At 38.5% G+C, this 22,930-nt stretch overlaps 1 protein-coding gene across 1 annotated transcript in view; it reads right to left on the reverse strand.

Annotated features, from left to right (window-relative positions):
• Nucleotides 1-329: 329 nt before the first annotated feature.
• Nucleotides 330-22,930, reverse strand: part of LOC126469919 (uncharacterized) — a 93,907-nt gene continuing 71,306 nt past the window's right edge. Inside the window, exons 7-8 of the mRNA XM_050097311.1 lie at nt 1,402-1,546; nt 330-686 (exon numbers count right to left, since the gene is read on the reverse strand). Coding sequence (XP_049953268.1) covers nt 668-686; nt 1,402-1,546 — 164 coding nt within the window. The 3' untranslated portion in view covers nt 330-667. The remainder of the gene's footprint in view (nt 687-1,401; nt 1,547-22,930) is intronic.

Below are 22,930 nucleotides of genomic sequence, written 5' to 3' on the forward strand. Positions count from 1 at the left end.
TCAGCTGGGTAATAGTTTTGCATTCCTTTTGCAAGGCTTTGCTTACACGCAGTCTCAAAATAAAATAAAAAAAATTAAAAATACTGTGTGACACCACCGCATTACTCTTTAACATTACAACAGCTGCCGAAAAGAGAAAGTGGATCATAAATCACCAGCTAACACATTCCTAAAACCGAAATTAACAGCCACACAACTCCAGTGAAAACTTCACTACACTACTGAAATTAACAGCAAGCCATATTACAACACAAATAATACTGTCAGCCTGTGTTGCTGAGACATTTAGCCCCCCCCCCCCCCCCTCCCCCTACCAAATAAATCCACTTTTATACACAAAATAAAACAGCACTCTCCTCACACACATCTTTTCCATATTTAACACATTAACTCAACAGTCTGAAGACAGGTTCTGGTTAAACAGATACTGTATGAGAGCTGAGAAATTTTATTGGAAGATTTGTACTGGTGCATCATCCTGTTGCTGGCAGGCACGAGCAGCAGCAGCAGCAGCAGCAGCACGGCGACGATCTTCCATCATCCTGCGACGGGCATCATCTCGTGCCTTACGGATTGCTTCTACAGTTCCACTCGAATCAGCAGATCGTGCAGTTGTCGTCGAGTTGGACTTGCGCTGTGGTGCCACGACGACGCTGAGTTGCACCCTTCACCACTGTTGGTTGTTCCTACAAGATAAATTTTTGTACTATGTGATATACAGAGTTTAAAATAGAACAGATAGGAGTAGAGTTTTAGGTGCCACTGAAATTATTACTATACTGTGGTGATTATGAATGCAATGTATGGGGAAGGAACAAAGGAAGGCAGGAAAGAAGAACAGAAAGAAAGGAAGAAATTTAAGTAACTTTAAGGAATATAATGAAAATGTTTTGCCACTCATCTAATTTTCAACTAAAAATCATTTAAGGTTTGAATATATCACAGGCACTTAGCAGCAATTACAAACACAAAGTTAGCAATTACAAACGCAAACCAATAAAATATTTGAAAAATTCACTGTGTACAAAATTTAATGTGATCATAAAACTTGTGACTAATAAACTCTTATTGGTGCCCACCCTGGTCATACACCCATTCAATTAACTGCAGTACAAACATAAATTAAGGACTGTATTGGATTTTATGTGCCTAACCCCCCCCCCCCCCCCCCCCCCCCCCGAGAGAGAGAGAGAGAGAGAGAGAGAGAGAGAGAGAGAGGAGAGAGAGAGAGGAGAGAGAGAGAGAGAGAGAGAGACCGCACTTTTTATAACCTACTCCCCAACTTCCACAAATGATGATAAATTATTATTGTTTTTAATTACAAATCCCATTATTCTGGGACTATTACAGCATTACTATATACCCAATACTTAAAAGGGCCAAGTTCTTGATACAACATACCTCAATCCAGTTGGCAGCACGAAGCCTCTCAATGTCTTCAAAAAGGCGGTCAACATGATCCACACCTGAAGTTTTACCATATCCCAAAAACCCTCCAGGTCTTCATTTGTAGTTGGGAATTGCTCATCTGAACTTTTGTTGTTGTCTGCAAGTAGTAAAGAAAATATCAAATTTATTGCTATGCCTACCCATATTTGTTGGCAGAGCAGTACATAAAAGGTACACCTGAATACACACGAGTACACACACTCTTGTGACTTTTCAATAGGTCAATCTAACCACTGATGTAGTTTATAATAGGTTGCAGTCACACCATTCCCTGCCAAAAAACAATGGACAGTAAAAACAAGTTGTACATTTACAATTTTTGCAGACAAAAAAGCACACTGATGTTTTGTTCAACTGATTAATTGAAAGACTGTTCACAACAGAAAGAAGAGGGAAGGCATTTCTGAAGACCCAACTTTAGAGAATTACAAACTGAATGCCAATTTACTGAAAATAGCATTCACAGGAAACACTGTACTACCACTGGATAAGAAATACCTGTTTAACTAACTTTTTTCCTCTTTTTTGCTAGGGTTCAGCAATAACATAAAATTGAAGTAGTTTTGTTAGGACTGGTAAAGGAATCAATTGACTTAACTGAATGAGCCACACACACTACCATCTGAAGTGATTTAGGGAATCCAAACCAGGAAGACAGTATCATGAATCAAAGGTGGCTAATTCCCAATAGAAGTAGTTTAACACAGAAACAGCTCATTATTCTTAATGTTTGAGCAGAGGGGATAACAGCTGAAAGCTTATTGGTAGCTAAATCTCAAGCATGTGCTACTGCGCAATCTCAAACAGGTTTAATCTCCCAAACACGTTTATCTGGATTTCCACATGCCAGTACTCAAAGGAATGACCCTTTTTCAAAGCAGTTATGGATTGATGATGATGTCCTAATACTATGCACCAATTTACATACCAAATGAAAGTGATGAATGGTGCACACTTCAGGAAATTTGCAAAACTGTGACAAACTGTAATTGTAGCACCAATAGCCTTAACTGTAGAATCCAGCAAAACTAAGATTAGTATTCAAGACAACTGACCAATATGCGAACTTTAAACAAGAGTGTACATGTTGAAAATAGTGATGAAATTGAATTACAGTCCCATTTAGTAACTAAAGTACAATGCAGTGGTGATGAAATGAAAGATGTTCCTGACATAGATAACTAAATATTACCTGAACTGTCTAGGCTAAATAAACTTTCAACACCACTTTCTCAAAATTGTACGTCTATCACTTACGAAACACCAATGTGGAGAAAACTGTCTGAAATTTTTAGAAACATATTTCTGAAAAATGATTACAATTTTACAGTTGGTTACAGCTTAATTGGTGGACAATTTATCAAAACAGGTTTCATTGTCAGCTTACAAGTGTGTGTGTGTGTGTGTGTGTGTGTGTGTGTGTGTGTGTGTGTGTGTGTGTGTGGGCGCGCGCGCGCTACAAACACTATGATATTTACAACCCCTGTTTTGACATATATTTACAACAATGTTTTGACAGAACTTGGACACGCAAATTTCAGGGATTAATCAGAAATTCAGTAAACATATCTAACAAGGCTAATACTTTAACATTTTCTCTCTCTCTCTCTCTCTCTCTCTCTCTCACACACACACACACACACACACACACACACACACACACACACACACTTCTTGATTTTACAAATCACTGTAATTTATAGTTGAAAATCGCTGAGAGAGAATAAAATACCAATCTGTGAAGGTAAAGCAGTAGAAATTTGTAGTCAACAGTCACGTAGCATCCGCTTAACAACAAATATAAATACATCAGTAGTAGTGCACAACATCATTACAGTACCACAGTGCATTCATTAAAGAACAGAAGAAGCATCCTGGCAGTCATGGTTCAGAAAAGCTCCAGTGGTGTTTTAAAATATTTTGTTTCTCACAGACAATGCAAAACACTGTTTTGTTAATGCACATTTTTTTCACGTGTTAAGCTATACTTTACAAATGAATTTTTAGTGCGAACTGAACATTCAATATTTGACTACATGATGGTAGGATTGCTATTACACAGTATGCTTTTGTTTTTATTATGCCTTTTGTTTATGATTTGAACTATGTTACAGGATGAATCACTGATTTTATGATCTGCATAAAGTAATTAGTTGTTTTGTGCCATGTCTTCTTACTCTTGAGCTGTGAGAAAGCTTCGAAAGATAAACTTTTGACAATATTTAAAACAATATCGTGCTACTTTGAAATTAAATTTATTACGTAATTGTGGAGGTAAAAACATGTGATGTGATAAAAATATTGAAATCATGGAAAATAACTTATATAATTAAGTACACAGAGCAGTGTTATGTATCACCTGTTTGGTAAGATCTGTCTGATTATTTAAGAAGTGAATAAGATAGACTTATAGATTTCAACAGTTTCTTCACTACCCAAGCTATCTGGATCCTCCCCTCCGCCACCAGCTTTCCTGAACTGTGCAGATGGGAGATACTCTCAACACGTTCTCCACTCCCGAAACTATTCGTCTCAACCTACAGTAACCTACTGTTGCCCCATCTTCCACCCATCAGTGTCTACCCCTTTCTGTCCGAACACCACCTCCCCAGTCTTGTCTCTCAACCTGTGTGTGCCACCCACTGCCAACACATCCACCTGTTTTCCCCTCCCCTCTCTTTTCCTGTTTCACTCCCCATCACCAACCCCCCCCCCCCCCCCCAGTCTCAACCCCACAGCGTGTGTGAACATTGGGGAGGGGAGCGGGGAGGGAGGGAGTGGTGCTTCCTTTTCTGGAGAAGACTTCAGCCAAAAGCTTGTGTGTGTCTTTCTGTTGTGCCTGTCTGCAGCTCGCATCATCTTTATGGTGAGCGGTAATTATCTTTCTCCACATACTGCTGATATTCCAAACTGGAAATAGTGCAGGCACATAACTACTACTTATTCACTGTCCTGCAATTCTTCACAAGAGCAGGATGTGGATGTATACCCATTCACCGAGCCAGTTGAATTAAGTAAAAGATACGACTTCATACAAGTTATGACATTTTGTTACTCAGAGCAACACAGATGGTCCATCACAAATGTCGGATCAATGATCAACCATGAACTCTAATTTGCATCCTTATACACACTTACAAACAGTTACTTCATTGTTGATATTACAATTTTTAGATATTGCAATTAATATCAAGTTAATTTGACATACGTGCAGAAACTTTATAATCTCTCTTACTCATTTCATACTGACCAATGAGCCAGAAAACAATGACATCACTTGAATTTACATCAAATATGATGACCAAACAACAATCCTAACAATTTTATCAATTACGCAATACAGTAAAACACGAATTATTGAACCCACTTTTAAGGACACCCTAAATATTTCCGTTGGTCCTAACAAACTCCCATAAGAACATTATTATTTCTCTCTGCTTTTAACAAATCTCACTTTATTCCTTAAAAGGAAACTTCTCATAAACGTTAAACATTTTGCAAACTGAAATTCAGTTTTATGTAATTCCTAACATGTTCTAGCGAGTTTCTGATTTGTTTCCACTTTACAGGTCATAATTTGTCGTGTGGTGCAGTAAATGGTAATCAATTCAACATGCGCCTAGAACGTAGTCAGTAAGTCTACTTCACTTACAGTGAAAATGGCAGATGCGTTTAAACAATTGGAAATCAATTCCCATGTAGCTTAGGTCACAAGATCTTACATCACAGTCACTCATCTTAGAAGTATGAAGCACGAAAAGTTTAGTTTGCTTTCTGAAGGGTCAAAGTTGTCACTTTTATTTTTGTGGAGTTTTACAGCCTGCAAACGTAGAAAACTTGAAGCTCGGCAAAAGCTGATGACAATCTTAACACGAATCTTTCCAACATGGTGAAGAAATACTATTTAGCAACACCTACATGTGCAGCATATTCAAAGATAAGGAAGCATTCTTCTATGCTCAAGCTAACAATTCCTACTGGTGCACGAAAGAACATCCTTATGTGTGTGTGATGTGGAAAATATTCTAAATTAGTTTTCAAGGACTGATAAGTGGAAGAATTCCTAAAAGTAAAAACATACTGTAAGAGAAGGCTCACGAAATCTTTCTGCAGATCGGCACTGAAAATTTCAGTGTATTGAATGGTTGGTTGCATCATTTTTAAAACATATCATAAATAGTCGTTTCAAAGTGTAAGTGGAGAATGTGAGGCTCTGGTCACAGAAAATGTGAACTATTGGAAGAACATTACATTGCCACGATTGAGATATGGTATGAGCCCAGATACATTTTGAATGCTGTTGAAATTGGTGTCTTGTAATTTATTTCCTGAAAAATCATATTCCATTATGGGAGAAAAATGGCATGGAGGTAAAAAGTACAGGAGGGGTGATGCTATTGTGTGTAAATAGAGACGGATGTGTGAAGTAGCCAACACCATTATATCCCAGGTGTTTCCACAACATAAAAACACTACTTTGTACTTTAGGGTACAACAGCAGTCCCTAGAGATGTTAAAAGATTTCTGATGACTTTTTTGGGTGTTTAGATGCCAAGATGGTACAGTAGGAAGGAAAACTGTACTTATTGACCTGCACACTGTACATACTAAGGAAACAGTTTCAGAAGTCTGCAAATTTTTGTTCCTTCCTTCAAACTGCACAAGTACGCTGCAGCCTCTGGACCTGGGCACAATACACGCTTAACTCCAAATACAAAGTATCAGTTCTATAGAAGTTAATTTCATTCTTTGAGAAGAAGGAAGTGATGAGACTCGGCATTGCTGCCTGGAATTCTGTAAAACGACAGACTTTGTTGAACTGTTTCACTATGGCTAGCTGTGGTACACCAGTTGCTGTTTAAGACAAAGTTCTTCCACAAGAAGAATGGAGTAGCAAAACTGATATTTCTGATAATTCAACAGTCCAGAACACTCATTGCTTTTATGACGGCGTCCTGACTTCCACATGTGAGACTGATGCAAGTGAAATGCTTATGAAAGAATACAGGTAGAAGCTGGCAGCAACGATTATGAAAAAGGTGAAAAGGCAGGCAGGCTTTGCATCAAGTTTTGCTGCTGCTGTGCAAAAAGTTTATACTAACAGGAATTTCTTTTCTTCTTTTAATGTAGATGACTCAGTTCTAATACCAACCAACTGGAGCAACAACTTCTTTCAGTAAAATATGCTGGAAGGGCAAAATAAAAAAGAAATTGATTTTTAAAAAAGAATTTTGCGAAGAGAGTGATAATTATATATTTGCTGCTTTAAATTTGTATCACAGGATGTTGCTAATTTTATAATTAAATAGCACTTACACCACCTAAACATGCTTTATGTATGATTCTTGCTCACTGGTTTTGTGTACTCTGGCAAAACCACCCATTTAAGGAAAATCCCTACTTAAGTAAAAAACGTTTGGATCCCAGAGATTAGTTAAAAAGGGGTTTTACTGTAATGAAATTAAGCATAGTGTTCCTACCATGTTTTCAATAGACATTCGATTAGAGCTTTTGACCAATTTAACAGTCATTCTGTATTTAACATGAAGTATCTTGACAATTTGATTGTACACACTGGGTTTCATTATTTTGCAAAATGTTAATTATTTAGTAAATTACATACATTATTTACAAAGATGGATAATAGCAGTTCTTGTGTTATTCGAAACATTTCTTTAAGTATTCTGGCCCACAAAACGAAAGTGAGACCTATGGCATAACACAATTTCATTATATGTTAAGTAAAACAATGACAATTTCAGATATTGACCAAGTTTCATAGGTTTAATATGTTGGTATTTCATAGTCAATTACATATTACATCATTCACAGGACAGAGATTACTGGTTCTCACATTGTAAGTATCTTGTTAACCAGAATATTTGCAATTACTAGCCCTCAATGAACAGAGAGTTGTGGTACCTCTCTGTTCATTATGCTTTCGAAACTGGTCTGTTACATTTCAGTACCCCCTCAAGGGCATTGTATAGCACCGGTCGTGCAAGACTCTTCCAGGCAATCCACGTAAGAGCTGGCATTGAGAACACATTTTAAGGTAAACAACAAAATTTGTGAATAAAAATGTATACAGAAGATATTATGTACAAAGCATTACACAGTTAGTTACCAATAAACAACTTAGTACCACAGAAAAAAGGTGGGGTTGTGGATTCCAGTACAACCTCAATTAACTGTTACTCTTGGGAACAGAGGGTGGTTGAAGTAATAAATCAAAACTAAGGAAAAAATTACATTTCTAATAAAAAGAAAGGAAAACAGAAAAATTTGGACACTGGAAATCTTTTTAAAAAAGTAAAATGTTTCTTGTTTCAGTTTCTTAAACCTAGACTTTGCAGCTGTGTTATGCCACTTCTTTGCTCACATTATATCAATAAATGTAGCGGTTGGCTGTTGTTCCAGATCTTTAGAGGGCAGTCTCTAACACATCCTTTGCTGCAGAGTGGCTGATCTCTTTGTCTTCTTCCTTTTCTTCATCATCTGACTCCTCTTGCTCAACACTATATTGTTCCAAAACAAGATCAATGATCTGACCATCTTGACAGGTTCTTCACCAGTAACAGTTGCGATGTCACCTTCTGCTGGCCATTCCTCTATATCACCAGGCCATGTATTCGGAAGAGTTTGCGAATTAGTGACAAAATCTCCAGTGTCTGACTCATTAGTCTGTCGAAGTTCTTGCTGTTGGTTTAAGCAAGGACAAACCGTCTTTCACGATTTTTGTAGAGTGGTTATCTTAAGTTCTTCCCAATCTTAAGCAACTGCATAAATTGCATGAATTACATAGAGAAAACAGAAGAGGGTTGCAGCTGTTCTGAAGCAATGAAAAACCTCTAACAAAAGCTGGTTTACTTCCTCCTGTAATGTCGTTTCAACCACTCACCAGCACCCTGGTCCATTGGTTGGATTATTGTCGGCATGTGGGAGAGGGGCAAATACAGCTTTTCTGTCACCTTGTTGAAATTTAGTCTCAGGGGTGTGGCTTTGGGTGTTGTCTAGCAGTACAACTGCATGGAGTAGTAGGTTTTTTTATTTCAATTATTTGTTAATAGCCAGAACAAATCCACCGAAAACCATTCTTCAGACAAATTACCATATATCCAAGCACTTTTTTGAGCTTTGTAATAATCAGAAGTACTTATACTTTATGTTTATGAAGGCTCTTGGTTTCTTGGATTTACCAGTTACTAACAGTAGCAATTTTTGGTCACCACTTGTGTTGTGGAATGTTGCAATGGTCAGCCTGCCCTTTCCTATTTTCGTGCCCGAGGCTGATGCTTTGGAGCAAGGGTATTTTGTGATAGCATTTTACAGTTTAGTTACATAAAATTGAGACGGGGCTAATCAGCTACCAGTTTATGTTCAGAGACTATTTTTTCAAAATTTTCAGCAAACTGCCTACCTGCATAGTTTTTCATTCTCAAATGGCAAGTTGTCCAATGACATGACAATTTTTCCACCATCATTTGCTTGAAATTCGTATTCTTCATACCACAGTTTTTTGTGCAAATGAAAAGTTTTTTTCTTTTATGTGCCCTTATATCCTCCCGACAAAAATCAAACCTACACAATACATCCAAGAGCTCACTTTTTTTTCCTTCAACACTTCTAGTTTTTACAGCATTTTTGCCACCTGAAGTTCATGAAGAAGCTTCAAGGTATTTTCGGTTATTTTCCCAGCCTTTAGTGGTTGTCCTCTAACACCCAGTTCACAGGCTTATTTACTAACAGACTTACCTTTGCTACATCTTTGCACAACACAGTTTCTGTTTGACTGCATGCACAGCACATTTCCTTTTTTGATTCGTAGCCATTTTTAGCCTTTCAGAATTCCTTACATTTCTTAATCACAAATTAATAAACTGCATAAAACCAAACAGCAACTTTAAAATTAAAACAAGTACAGAAAAACTTGTTGAGTGCACAGATAAAACAGCAGATGAAAGAGTACAGTAAAGCAAACGGTCTGGGAGTAGAGTAGTTGGTCAAAAACACGTGTAACTAACCTGACTTGGATGGACACCTGCTCCGACAGGAATGAGATCTATCAATAATGCTGACATGCTGTTCGGTGCAGAGTGCAGACCGATAGTTGTACATGATTGGATAACCCAAGGAGTATGTTATTCAAAGGTCAGATAATCTAGGTTATATTGTATTTTAAACAACCAAGGCTTAAACCTTTCATAATTGAGCTACTCATTCACATAGTTTCTCTTCTTTCATTGTAACAGGTAACTCTCCACTAATGTAATGTATGTTATTTAGTCCTGGGAAAGATCACTTAAATGGATCACTTTTTCTAATAACACACTTGCAGCACAGGGCAACATATTTTATACATGATTGACAACGAAGGTATAAACTTAAGGTCGAAAACACACTATAAAATTATATAAAAATAAAATACAAAAAGAAACTTCAGAACAAACTACAATTATGTACACTAAAGGTAACATTCCTCGTCTCCTGTTTCAGTAATGTTGTGCATTTCCTTGCAGACTGTTACTTAGTTTCTATTGAACATGTACACAAAGCTTTCCAATAATATATAGTGATTAGATTTAACATACAGAATTAATTTGTCCTTTTTTATTACTTCTTACATTATGTTACTACAGCTTAGTAAAAGCTCACGAATTCATATGCAGTAGTTAGTTCTACCACAAAATAAAAATATGCCTCTCTGTTACAATTATCTTTTCATCCTCATCTTTTCTTTCTAATAATTTCCAGTGTCAAATTGTGTGCTATCACAATAATCAATGCCAACAATTCTCTTATATGCCATCATGCCTTACTTTTCATAACAGTTTTTTTTTCCTTCATCAAATAAGTGCACTAATTGAACAAGAGTATCACTGCAATGAAACTATGAATTAGTAGCGACACAAATGTAAAAGCTGAAAACCTTTAAAACAAATCTGCAGGTCAGGTACCTCAAATGAATGTTACAGTCAAGTTGCTATGTTAACCAGCACATATTCTAAATTATTTGTGTAGTTGTTCAATGTTCATATACATTGACAATTACTACACAAGACTTAAAAATATAATATTATATGATGATAATATATTATTCACATAGGGTGTGAATGTACCAATTCCCACCGATCGAATAAATAGTAGATATGAGTAAAAATACTGACAGTCTTGTCCACCCTACAGAGCACACACAGTGTGTACACCTACAGGTGAAAGTTTTGAGTAACAGTCAGAATTTATGTTATGCTATTTTAACAACAGTACAGTTTGATCTATCACATATAAAATAACCAGTCATAAGAAATTATACTTTCCAAGTGCTGTCAGTGAACTGAATGGCAGATTACTCAATCTATATACACCTTAAATTCGTCTATATGCATCTCTGAATCAAATGTTTAAGAACAACATATTTTAGATCAACGATTTACGTAAAATAAGTTGTATATAGTAAAAAAAAAAAAAAAAAAAAAAAGAGTAATTTTACAATAAGCAGAAACCAAAAATACCAGGATTCCAAGGTAATATGGATTGCAACCCTCAGTTACAGTTTACATTAGCAATCACACTTCTTGTGCAATCTTAACATAGGTGAATACAAAATGGTATTTTCCATTTACAGAGTGTATAACAGTAATACAACAGCTCACTCATGCATTCAAATTTTGAAACAGCAACGTCAGCTGATAGGCAAACATAACTTTTTTAGTGTATAAGGACAAATGTGAATTGTGTTTCACACAAAGAATTAGACCACAACAGACCTGGTGTGACTAAGTAAAAAAATAAAAAATAAATTACATAATTCATTTAGTAGATAAAGTTTTAACTGAATAAAGACATGATGGCAGCAAACATAAAGAAAGTGCACATAAACTTCAAAACTAAAATCATCAACTATTCTTTTGCTACCCACAGTGAAGCCAGCAACTGAAAACCAGTGATTGTTAGTAAATTTCAGTTGCCAACCTTCTCCTCATAGTTTGAAATATTTAGTTGGTACCCACCTATATAGGGAGAAATGATCATCATAATAATAAAGACAAATCAGAACTCACAGGGAAAGATTGAAGTGTTAATTTTTTCTGTGCACTGTTTGCGAGAAATAGCTTAAAGGTGCTTCAATGAACCCTCCATGAGACACTTAATTGTGAATTGCAGAGTAATAATGTAGATGAAGATGCTACGGAATAACCAACACTTGCTACAGAACAACCGACAAGTGATACTGAAAGAAAATGTAGATGGTGGGATGTGGTAACTGCAATAAAGTCTGTGCATGAACACACTGCATTCGACAGTTCATACAGCAGAGGGCTTGATGACGTTTGTGCAACCGATGAGTGTGACATTCCGTGTGGTATGGCAACATGTCTGCAAGACATCATTTGAGTGCTTACAATTGTGGATAAGAAGTTGGACGGCTCAAAGCCAATCAGAGTGTCACTACTGCTGTCACAGTAATGGATGTGTCCGAAAGTGTCATTTCATGATTAAAAAAGGTCACTGAAGGTGGTTGCAGGCTGACCACAACAGTGCAAGAGTATTGATACGTAGCAAAAAGGAACAGACATCTCACTCCTAGCCAGATAAATTCAGACCCTGCAACCACTATCAGTACACATGCCTCTGCCAGAATCATTTCGCAGCAATTAAATCAGACTGATCTGTCTGTATGCTCTGAAGCCTGTTAAACGCATCCCACTTCAACCATGCAAGCATCAACAGAGTTTGTTGGCTCAGGGAGCATGTTGGTTGGGGTTACATTCTCTCAAGGCAGTTTGTAGTTGTGCATGGCTCAGGGAGAGTGGTTCATTGAGAAACACATCCACCAAGAGCATCCCACACGAATATCCTGTGATTCTGGCCACCAGTTAGCCTGGAGAGAGAACACATCATACACTACAGAATGTTCCTGGGATCACCACCACTATGGTCTAGGCATTACAGTGTAGGCAGCAATTATGCACAATGGCCAAACACAACAGTATATCTTTGCACGAGGTGCCATTGCAGCACAGCGGCATTGCAGGGGTATATTACTCTAGGGTGTTTTTGCAGCTGACAAGCACTCAATGCTGAGGTTATTGGCACCCTCACACACATTAAAAGAAATGACTGGGGAAAAAAATTACTAAAATGTTTATTACACAATGAGGAAGGAACCTATAAAGTGACACACATTCACTCACTCTCACCTCACTTGCATTGACCCCGCACCTTACAGGCCTTAATGCAATAGAGAAGGTCAGAAGGTGCTACACATAGGATTAAAACAGAAGTAAAACCACAGAAGAGCTAAAAGAAAGGCACAGGGAAATGTGACTGGCTGACTATTTACAAAAAAGTGGGTGGGCCTGTCACCCTGTTAATACATTAAGAACATCTCCCTAAAATTTGCAGAACCAAGTTGGACAGATCACAAAACCTTAAAACTATAACCACCTTTGATTCAATGTCACTTAAAATAGAGGAAAGACCTGCCGACAAATTTGCAATTACCCTCTGGTCCAAAAACAAAACACAGTCTAGTACAATGTGGCCCACAGTGATCTGTACTCCACAAGCACAATGGCCAAACACACTGGAGCAAGAAGCCATGTGTCATAGGACTGGGGCCTATGCAAAGACAAGTAAGGAGGATCTCTTCCTGTCTCCATGGTTGGAAGGAATTATGCCACGGTCACGAAGTGGGCTTTACTAGACGCAGCTGACGTCACTTGCAGTCACTCGTTTTCCCATTGATACATCACTCTGTACCTCAACAGCAAGAAGATAACATGCAGGAGGATGGCACACTGCACAAACTGAGGGAGCAGAAAGACACCTCTTTCCCCAGCCATTTTAGTTGGAGGAGGGTGTCCTGGATATTATGAACTATTTTATCTGATGGGCACAAGGGTTGTAGAGAGTGAAGTGCACTCAGAGAATCTGAAGACAAGGAATTTAACACTTTAAGCACATCACATCTGCTCCAGTGCTCCTAAGATCACATATAATTCCACATCAAAGACAGTACAGTCTCCAGGCAGTCTGACCTTGAAAACACGATCAGAGAAAACAGAACAACCAATGGAGTCTGCCTGTTTTGACCCATCCATGAAGACAGCTGTAGAGTTGTAATGCTCAGTTAAAAGTTAGGTAATAACATATTAAAAAAGTATGCAGGAGTGCAATCTATCCTGTAGTGCACTGCACTAAATCCAATATTACTCTGGGCCTCTGAAGTAACCACGATGGCAAGCAGTCTGCGGTTGTACGTGCTCCATACAAAATGACTCCACCACATACTGTACACGGGTCCCAAATGGGCTTGTTGCTCGTGGACGATTGGAGAAAACGTGCTCCTGAAGTGGATGAGTAACAGTACGATACGCACATGAAGACAGAGTTGTGCAAAACTTACACTCTTGGCACATCACGAGGAGATGCCGTCTGACGGTGAGTGGCAGTTCACCAGCCTCAGCACAGAGACTGGGTATGGGCTGGTTCTGTAAGACCCCGTGGCCAACCTAATCCCTCATGGTGGACCGAGCCAATAATCTTTTTTTTAAATGTAGTAATTAAAAATACAGTGAGAATCATTAACACATTAACACGCACGCGTGCACACACACACACACACACACACACACACACACACACACACACAGCACACAATCTGCAGAAAACTGAAAACCTGTCTGTACAGCCCACTCCCCTGATCTCAACACTGTGAGCTGCGACTGAAAAGTCGCTGTTGCAACACTGGAGGAGGAACAGAGAACATCAAAATTGTTTACAAGTAAGTAGCATTGTATGGGAAATGATCCTGTTTATGGCTATGGCAAAGAGGGTAACACTTAAAACATTGCCTGAGAAACACCATTTCCCAGCTTAAATCGATCTGTCAGCATGTCACCAACTCAGGACCTAAAAAACCAGACAGAAAAGACCATATGAAGATGGGGTGGTGTCCATGAAAGGCCAATTGTTGCAGTTGCACAAGAATACTGTGTTTTCAAGTAGTATCATACGCCTTATAGATATAGAAGAATATGCCAATACATTGGTGTTTATGTAGGATACCCTGTTGAACAGCTACCTCTAGCAGGATCAGGTTGACAGTGGACCGAAATCTCCCAAATACACACTGAAACTGGCTAAAGAGTTGCCTTGTATCTAAGAACCAGACAAGATGATAGTTATGCATTCACTCCACGGTCTTTCCTACACAGCTCATTAAGGTGATCCTCCATTGACTACTGGGATGTGTGCCCTCCTATCCTGGTTTGATGAGAGGTATCAAAATTGCCTCTCTCCACGAGCGAAGGAACTGATCTGTCTGCCATATTAAATTAAAACCATTAGATAATGATTCTCTTTGATGCTACTGGAAGATGTCGAAGCTTGCAGTACTGGATTTGGATGTGACTGGGTGCATTATCACAAGTATGAGAAAGGGCCGATTCCAGCTTCCACATGGAGAAAGGGCAGTTTTAAGAATTGTTGGATCTGCAAGTCCACTTGCCCCTTTCTACAGTTGCACGATAGTGGCGAAATGCCAGATACTATCTGGCACTGGCAGTAGTTTTTGCAAAACACTGCCAACGTCTGAGCGATGTCTCAGGGTATTGTTTGAAGAAACTCCCATTTCAGCACTGCTGTTATTGGTAAACAAGCGTGTTTACTGGAAATCCTCTGAATAGCTTTCCATACTTTGTAGAGAAAGTGGAAGAGTTGAGTCCACAACCTTTTCTCGCTCTCCTTAATTACACATTGAGCATTGGTTCTCACAACTCTAAAAGCTATGAGGTTGCCTGCTTCTGGGCAGCATTTAAACCCTCTAAGAGCAGTACACCTGTCCCAGATCACTGAATGGCACTTATTAGTTCACCAAGGTAAAGGTCGCCTCCTAAGATGACCTGAAAACTTTGGGATGGGTAAGTCAGCAGCATGACGGATCTATCGTGCAAATGTGGTCCACCCATTCCTGGATCAGCTGTGGTCTTCAGACATCACCAGCTGGCTGAACAGCGTCCATTTAGCCCTGCTGACCATTTTGGTGGCTTCTGTTAAGGTAACACTCCATCCAGTAGGTGACACTGGAATGAAGGTTGTCAATAACTTCCCACTGAACAGTCCACGATGGCTGGAGAGCAGACAGAGAGGCCAATGGCTGAGAATGACCCAGTATCAGCACAGAAGTGAGAGTACCTGTGTCGAGGATGCACAGCTCACCAGACATCTTGAGGCTTTCCAAAATCTGACCCTGAAAGGGAGTAGAGGTCGAACCCCACAAGACACGACAGTCACTGAAGTATCCCAGTAAGAGAAATCATCAGGAGAGTTGTTCTATAACGTCTGTGATAGTCTCTGAGCCTACCGTATCTTGGGGAGATAAACACAGAGAGCAAACAGTGATCCTCCAACACACATGCATTTCAACTGCAACTGCTCGCAGGTCAGTAGCCAAGGGGGGGAAGCAGAGGAATGGTGGGCGTTATTGATAAACACAGCTATCCTTCCCTCAACTCTTTCCGCAGTCAGATCATCCTTGTGATGTAGGATACAGCACAGTTGCATAGGGGTGTCAGTATCTTTAAAATGTGGTTCTTGTGAATACAAGTACAAGTGGTGTGCCTGTGCTATGAGCTACAGTTCATCCACATGGGTCCAAAATCTATTAATGTTCCACTACAGGATGGGCATCTATTATGGTGGTAGCACTTTCATTCTGAGTTTCTGCAACAGAGGGGATCCCGCAACGGGTGTGTTTGTGCACACCCTAGTCTGTCATCGAGGTCAATCGCCTCTGAACATTCGAGAGAGGAGTCTGAGACTACAATGTCAACATTGTCTGTCTCTTTACTTCCTGTCTCAGCTTGTTGGTGATTCTTCAGCTTTAGCTTCAGTTTTGTTTGGTCTGGGGATGCTTCGGAGCCACAATCGTGGAAGTGATAGTCGCAACACTTGACGGTGGACCGGACTGAATCTTCAAAGGGATAAGGAGTTCTGCAATGTTAGAAACCATGACCTTTCCTGAAGTTCTGGGGGAGAAAGAGACTTAAAGAACTGCAGCAGCAAAAGTGCATTGACAAACGCAGGTACTAGTGCTGACACTCGCAACCTCTGTCTGTGTAGCAGCGTCAGTTTTCTGGACTGGCTTTTTCAGAACCGAAGCAAAGGAGGCAGTGAACATGTGTGACTGCACAGCCTTGTCCTTTTTGGCTTCACTTATGGGAGCCACTTTGTTGCTTTGATCTCATTTATCTTCCATTCTTCAAGGACAACACAGCAGTCCCCACTCTAGACAGAGTGAGCCCTAGAGCAATTCACACACTTTGGAGAAGATGAACGTTGACTCCTTTGCATGCAACCTTACCGTATTTGCCACAAATGACTTCTCTCACATCTGAAAGTGTTGTACCCATAGCGCTGGCATTTAGAACAGTGCATTGGGTTGGGGATGTACTGCCACATGGTTAAGCGAAGGAAACAGGCTTTAATATACTCTGGGAGTTTAGTGTCATTAAAATTGAGCATGAACAAGTCTTATTTAATCGGCTCACCTTCCACCCTTTTCATGATACGTTCTTGACCCCACTCAACTTTCAAGTCGCCTTTGGCAATGTTCACCAGGTCCCTGCACATCATAATACCATTACTGTAGTTTAAGGTGGTCTGGAGCTCAGTCTCCATGGCATATTCCTCTAGGGTTTTTGTCTTCTGCAAGTTTATCACTTGTTGGTAACTTGAGGTTTCGAACATTATCCCATTTCACAACATGGTAACATATTTTAATGTACCTGCAACTGCAATCCCCTCTAAACCCATTTAAATGTAAAAAGGCAAGACTTTTTCAAAGCTCCCATATTTCCTTTTAACTGTCAAAAATACATTTCGACTAACAGCGTAAATTCTATTGTTATAAAAACTACAATTGTGAAATATTTTTGTTTTTTTGATGACTGCCTACATGAGCCCTCTAATTGGATTGGGTCTCAGTATCTTCCAGCAGCCCAAACTTTCCACTGGGAGGAGGAAAAGAAAATTTCAAGGGATTCACCTCAGTCCCAAGAGCAGCTACGGAAATAAGTCACATGTGGCTAGGCAAGCCTTATACAACTGAGACTCTGAACATAGAAAAATAATTATACTGGCGGATAGTCATATCTGAGGAATTACAAGTAGACTTAAATAAAGTAAATGTGAAAGCTATAGGATTTGTCAAACCTGATGCATGTCTAGATCACTTACAAAATCTGGTTGATTCTTCCGGTGTGTAATGTCTTACCAATCTTGATTTTGTGATACTTGCTGGTGGATCTAACGAAATACACAAAAATGAAACTAACAATGCATCTTTATCTCATGTTTTGAAGTTCTGTCTCAGCAAATTAACATATACTACTGTGATGTTCATTGATGTGCCACACTATTACGGCCTTCCAAACTGATCACGTGTAAATTTTGAAAGAGTGTCTGATAATTAGAGATTTGCAAAAATATGTAAGTATTTGAAAAATGTTAACTTCATGAACACTTATTTCAGCAGGATATTTCACTAACATCATGGACTGCACCTAAACTGTCTTGGCAAATTAGATATATGCGATGTTATTACAGATTATGTTGAAGTACTACAGAATGCAGCAATATCGGGTCATACAGAACCCATTAAGTTGGCCTTCAGACTGCGGAAATTTTTTTATGAGTAGGTTTGACAAGCCTTATGAAACTAAAAAAACCTTCCATATTTTTTATCACAACTTCCAATCTATATGGAATAAATTTCTAGAATTTGAAATTTATTTCATGTCCGACCTTCCCACTATGGAAATTATACGACCTTGCTGAACACTGGATAAAAGCTGACGAGCACTCATTTTTTTAATTTTCTGAATTATGTCACAAGTGCTAGCTACTTCAGCACCACTAAAAGAGGTGGTACTTGCCAATACTTTTAAGAGATGACATTCAGTCCAGTCAAGTCAATAAAATCATCTAAACGTAGAAAAACACTTTGAACATTATTTACTTTAACTGAAACAACAGTAGTCAGTCATCATTTGCAGCTACAGATCATCAGATGGAAACATGGCTCACTTTCTACAAAATATGGAATTATTACATTTTGAAAAGAAAAAAATATTATTCTGTGCTCTGATTTCAATGTAAATTTAACAGTAGCTTCAAAGGAAGCCAGCAAATTCAGAAATGTGCTAGCAACATTCTCAGTGGAAAATATTGTAAAAGAACCTACTAGAATAACTCCCACTTCCTCTTCTTTCACTGACAATCTTTGTAAACTGTTACTCTATCCCAGTAGTAACACTTGAGAACTTGTCAAATGGTCTTTCTGACCACCAAGACCACCTCTTTGATGTAGGCCTACCATATACAGTAAATTCCACATCCACCTAACCTAAAATAATTCACGGGAGGTGCATTAATGATCCTGATAATTATATGAAGATTTGTTGAAACAGCAGTCATGGAAAAAATGTTTACTAGGAAGAAGATACTTATAAAAAGACTAAGAATTTTCCAGACAAAGTAAAAGCAACAGAGACACTAATTTTCATAATTATTTCAAAAATACAATGAAGTTCTTCAGGAAGTGATATCCAAGGCAAAAAAGCTGTCAGTCAACTAGTACATTAAAAATGCAAGCAACATGAGTTAAGCTGTGTGGAAAGCTGTCAGTGGCATAACAGGAACGAAGCCTAAACAACCAATGCCTGATTTTCTAAATGAGAATGGGAAAAATATTACAACCTAAAGAAATAAGTGTTTCTTTTGTTGCACCTTTCACAAGTAACATAAGCAACCTTTCTTCAGGAATGTTGAAACCGTAGAAAACTTTTGAAATAGTACTAAAAAATCAGACAGGTCACTCTGATTAACATCAACATCCATTGCAGAGATCATAAAAACAATACGAGAAACAAAAAAACTCATGCTTTTGTTGTACTGATTGACCATTTAATAAAAAATATTAACACAGAAACTGCTGGACCTCTTTGCGATGTAATAAACAGTTCATTATGCAATGGCTGCTTTCCACAACTCTGAAAAATCTCAATGTCATCCCAGTTTTCAAAAAGTGCAACCCACTAATGTGAATAATTATCAGCCAATATCCTTCCTATCAGCAGTATCGAAGGTAATTGAAAAAGTCATGTGTAGTCAAGTGTTAGAATTTCCCACAAGCATAGATCTGTTGATGCCTTTTTGCTCTGTGATCTAATCATCCAGAGTATTTGATATGCTTCAGAAATTAGACACACATGGCATCTGAGGTGTATGTAATCAATGGTTTGAGTCATACTTAACAAATAGGATGCAAGTAGTTGAAATATCTAGCATTAGCAAAGAAATGACTTGTTATAACAAAGTAATGATTACTTGGGGTGTGCCACAAGGCTCTGTTCCATGTCCCCTTCTCTTACTGCTTTTTATTGATGATCTTCCCCTGAACCTTCCTAAAATTTCTCCTGTACTATTTGCTGATCATACAAATCTGTTGCTCAATAGCACATCACTGCAACAAACGAGAGAAATAAACTGTTGCTGAATGCAAATAAAACAGCCCGCATGCTCATCCCATTGAAATGACACATAGTAATAGGACATGGAATTGATTAAGTAAAAGAAATGAAATTTTTGTGAATGTGGGTAGATACTTTGAAGTGGGGTTTGTGTTATTTCATCATCATCCATGCGCGTGGCAAGATTGGACTGAGCAAAGGTTTGAAATTTGTACCGGCGCTGATGACTGCGCAGTTGAGCGCCCCACAAACCAAACCTCATCGTTGTCAGATCCATCATCATCTTCATCTTCATCTTCATCTTCATCTTCACCAAACCACCACCACCACCACCACCACCACCACCACCACCTACACCTTTTTGAAGTAACACTCTGTATGCTGCCTTTACATGTGTGATTGGTGACTTACTCATTGGCAGCTACCACGAGTAGCTCAACACTAACCTAGCAATGTTTCATAAATACACATTTTCCTGAATTTTTTGAACACTTTTTATGGCCGACCATGTCCGAACTTTCATGTGTGTACCGTATTTACTCGAATCTAAGCCGCACTTTTTTTCCGGTTTTTGTAATCCAAAAAACCGCCTGCGGCTTAGAATCTAGTGCAAAGTAAGCGGAAGTTTTGAAAAATGTTGGTAGGTGCCGCCACAACTAACTTCTGTCGTCGAATATATGTAACGCTACGCAGGCACAAAGACAAATACTGGCACCAAAACCTCTGTGTCAGTAAATAAATAAAAAAAGGTGGAAAACGAGCTTTTTTTTCTCCGCCCCGAGTTTCGACCACTGCATTTTCATACATTATCCAATGAAGTAAATACAAATTCCGTATTGTTCCTCTTCGAACGTAGCAGCATTTCAATGTACTACGAAAATCCGACTGGCAAGACTGTTTGGGATATTTGTCAATATGGCCAACTCTGCTTTCTGAATTTTTTCCTAACTTTGAGAAGAAATCGTTGCTAATAGGAACTTTTATGAATTGTGAATCACATACAGTATTCTCTTCACCATAAGAATAATACGAATATAAACATTTTGCCATGTATTCTTTCGTGTTTGCTGCTATCTCATTTAAATCCTGTCCGCCTAATAAACTACGAAACTAGAGTGAGACAACAGCAGACGCGGAAGAATATACATACCATGTCATGTTTATATTCGTATTATTCTTATGCCTAATAGTGATACAGTCAGAAATGAAGCACGGCAATTGACTAGATTTTTAAATCTAAGATGACTAATTTCTGGGCATAATGTAATGTACTAAAGAGGCGTCTGCAAAGATTTTCAAACGGAAAAAATGTTCGCTAAATTCTCGTTCAGAACATCACCTATCATACGCAATCTATTATTTGGTTCTTCTTGATCATTATCAAAGAAAGCAGCAGTGTAAGTAGCAACGAATAGCAATCTCTTGCCATTGTTTCGCTAATGAGACGATTCCTCTCTTTGTTTTTTTAAATTGTAAGCGGCGGTAGCGTGCACAAAGCAAGCCATGCCGCGAGTGGCGACAGGCCGTAAACCCTCATTTTCAGAATGCGACAAACAATGCATGACACACTACAGTAATGCATTTTCAGCTTTGAGTGACGGAAACACCTATAACAAAGAGAACTGCACTTGTCAGATCAAAGAAAAATAAGCAATCAATTCAAACCAGACGAAGCACGTGAAAAAGGAAGGGTACCCGTATAAATATGGACGGAGCGCCTCACGCATAACAACGGCTACCTGGTAAAGCTTAACTGCTAAGCTTACGACTCGAACCAAACTACTACAGCTGTATCGTCATTCATTCAACCTAAATTGTGTCTCATATTACAATGGACCAACTTTGTTTCGATTTGGAAGTGCGGCCTAAAACTTTTCTCTCCCCTTGAAATTCGAGTCTCAGATTTCAGGTGCGGCTTAGATTCGGGAAAATTTTTTTTCCTCGATTTCGAGTCTCATTTTTCAGGTGCAGCTTAGATTCGAGTGCGGCTTAAATTCGAGTAAATACGGTATTTTGTAATAGTTTCAATATGTTGCTCTGGCCAGCAAACTTTCCAGCTGTCACTATCAGGACTGCTTTCAAAACAAAATTCCCTTATATGCACGATATAATTTTAAAACCTCTTTTTCCATCTGCAATGCCACTCATCTTCACTCCCTTTCACAGGTAATCTAGAGGAAGCATCTGAAATGACATTCTCTTTCCATTTCATATATTTTATTGTACTGTCAAACTGTTGCAGATAAACTGCCCATCTTGTGATTCTACTGTTGTAGAATTCACAGTCCTTTATGTAACATACAGCTTTGTGATCAGATAAAACAATGATTTTGCGTCAAACTAAATAATTCTGAATTTCATAAATCCCCATTCAATGGCCAAAAGTTCTTTCTCAGTAACTACACAATTCTTTTCATGTTTATGAAGTGTTTCAATTGCAAAGGCAGTTGGTTGATCTTTTTACCATTACCTACCTTCTCTTGGAATAGGCAAACTGCTAATCCAAAATTAAGACATGTCATGGAACAAAATGGTAATGAAACACCAGGTCTGTGTAGTATTTCACTTATACAAATTTGTTCCTTTATCTCTACATGGCATTTCTCACTCTCCTCCCATATTCCATTTTTCCTTTAAAGGTTGTTCAAAAATGGTGCATGTAAGGTGGGTGTTTTTAGATATTTTCTATAAAAACTAGCTAACCCAAGAAACAATCTTAATTCTTCCTTCACTCTTCATTTCAAAAATTTTGCTATGGCTAGGATTTTATCACTGTCAGACAAACCTCCCTCAGTTATACTGTGGCCCAGAAAATTGGGTTATCTCACAGCAAATTTACACTTTTCTAGTTTTAATGTCTCCCCCCTTTCCTTAACTTCTCTTACTTCTCTTAAGGTTTCAAGATGTTCCATGGTTTCCCAGTTATCAAAACATCATCCATATAA

Source organism: Schistocerca serialis, chromosome 3 (assembly GCF_023864345.2).
Source record: "Schistocerca serialis cubense isolate TAMUIC-IGC-003099 chromosome 3, iqSchSeri2.2, whole genome shotgun sequence".
In the NCBI taxonomy this organism is placed as follows: Eukaryota; Metazoa; Arthropoda; class Insecta; order Orthoptera; family Acrididae; genus Schistocerca; species Schistocerca serialis.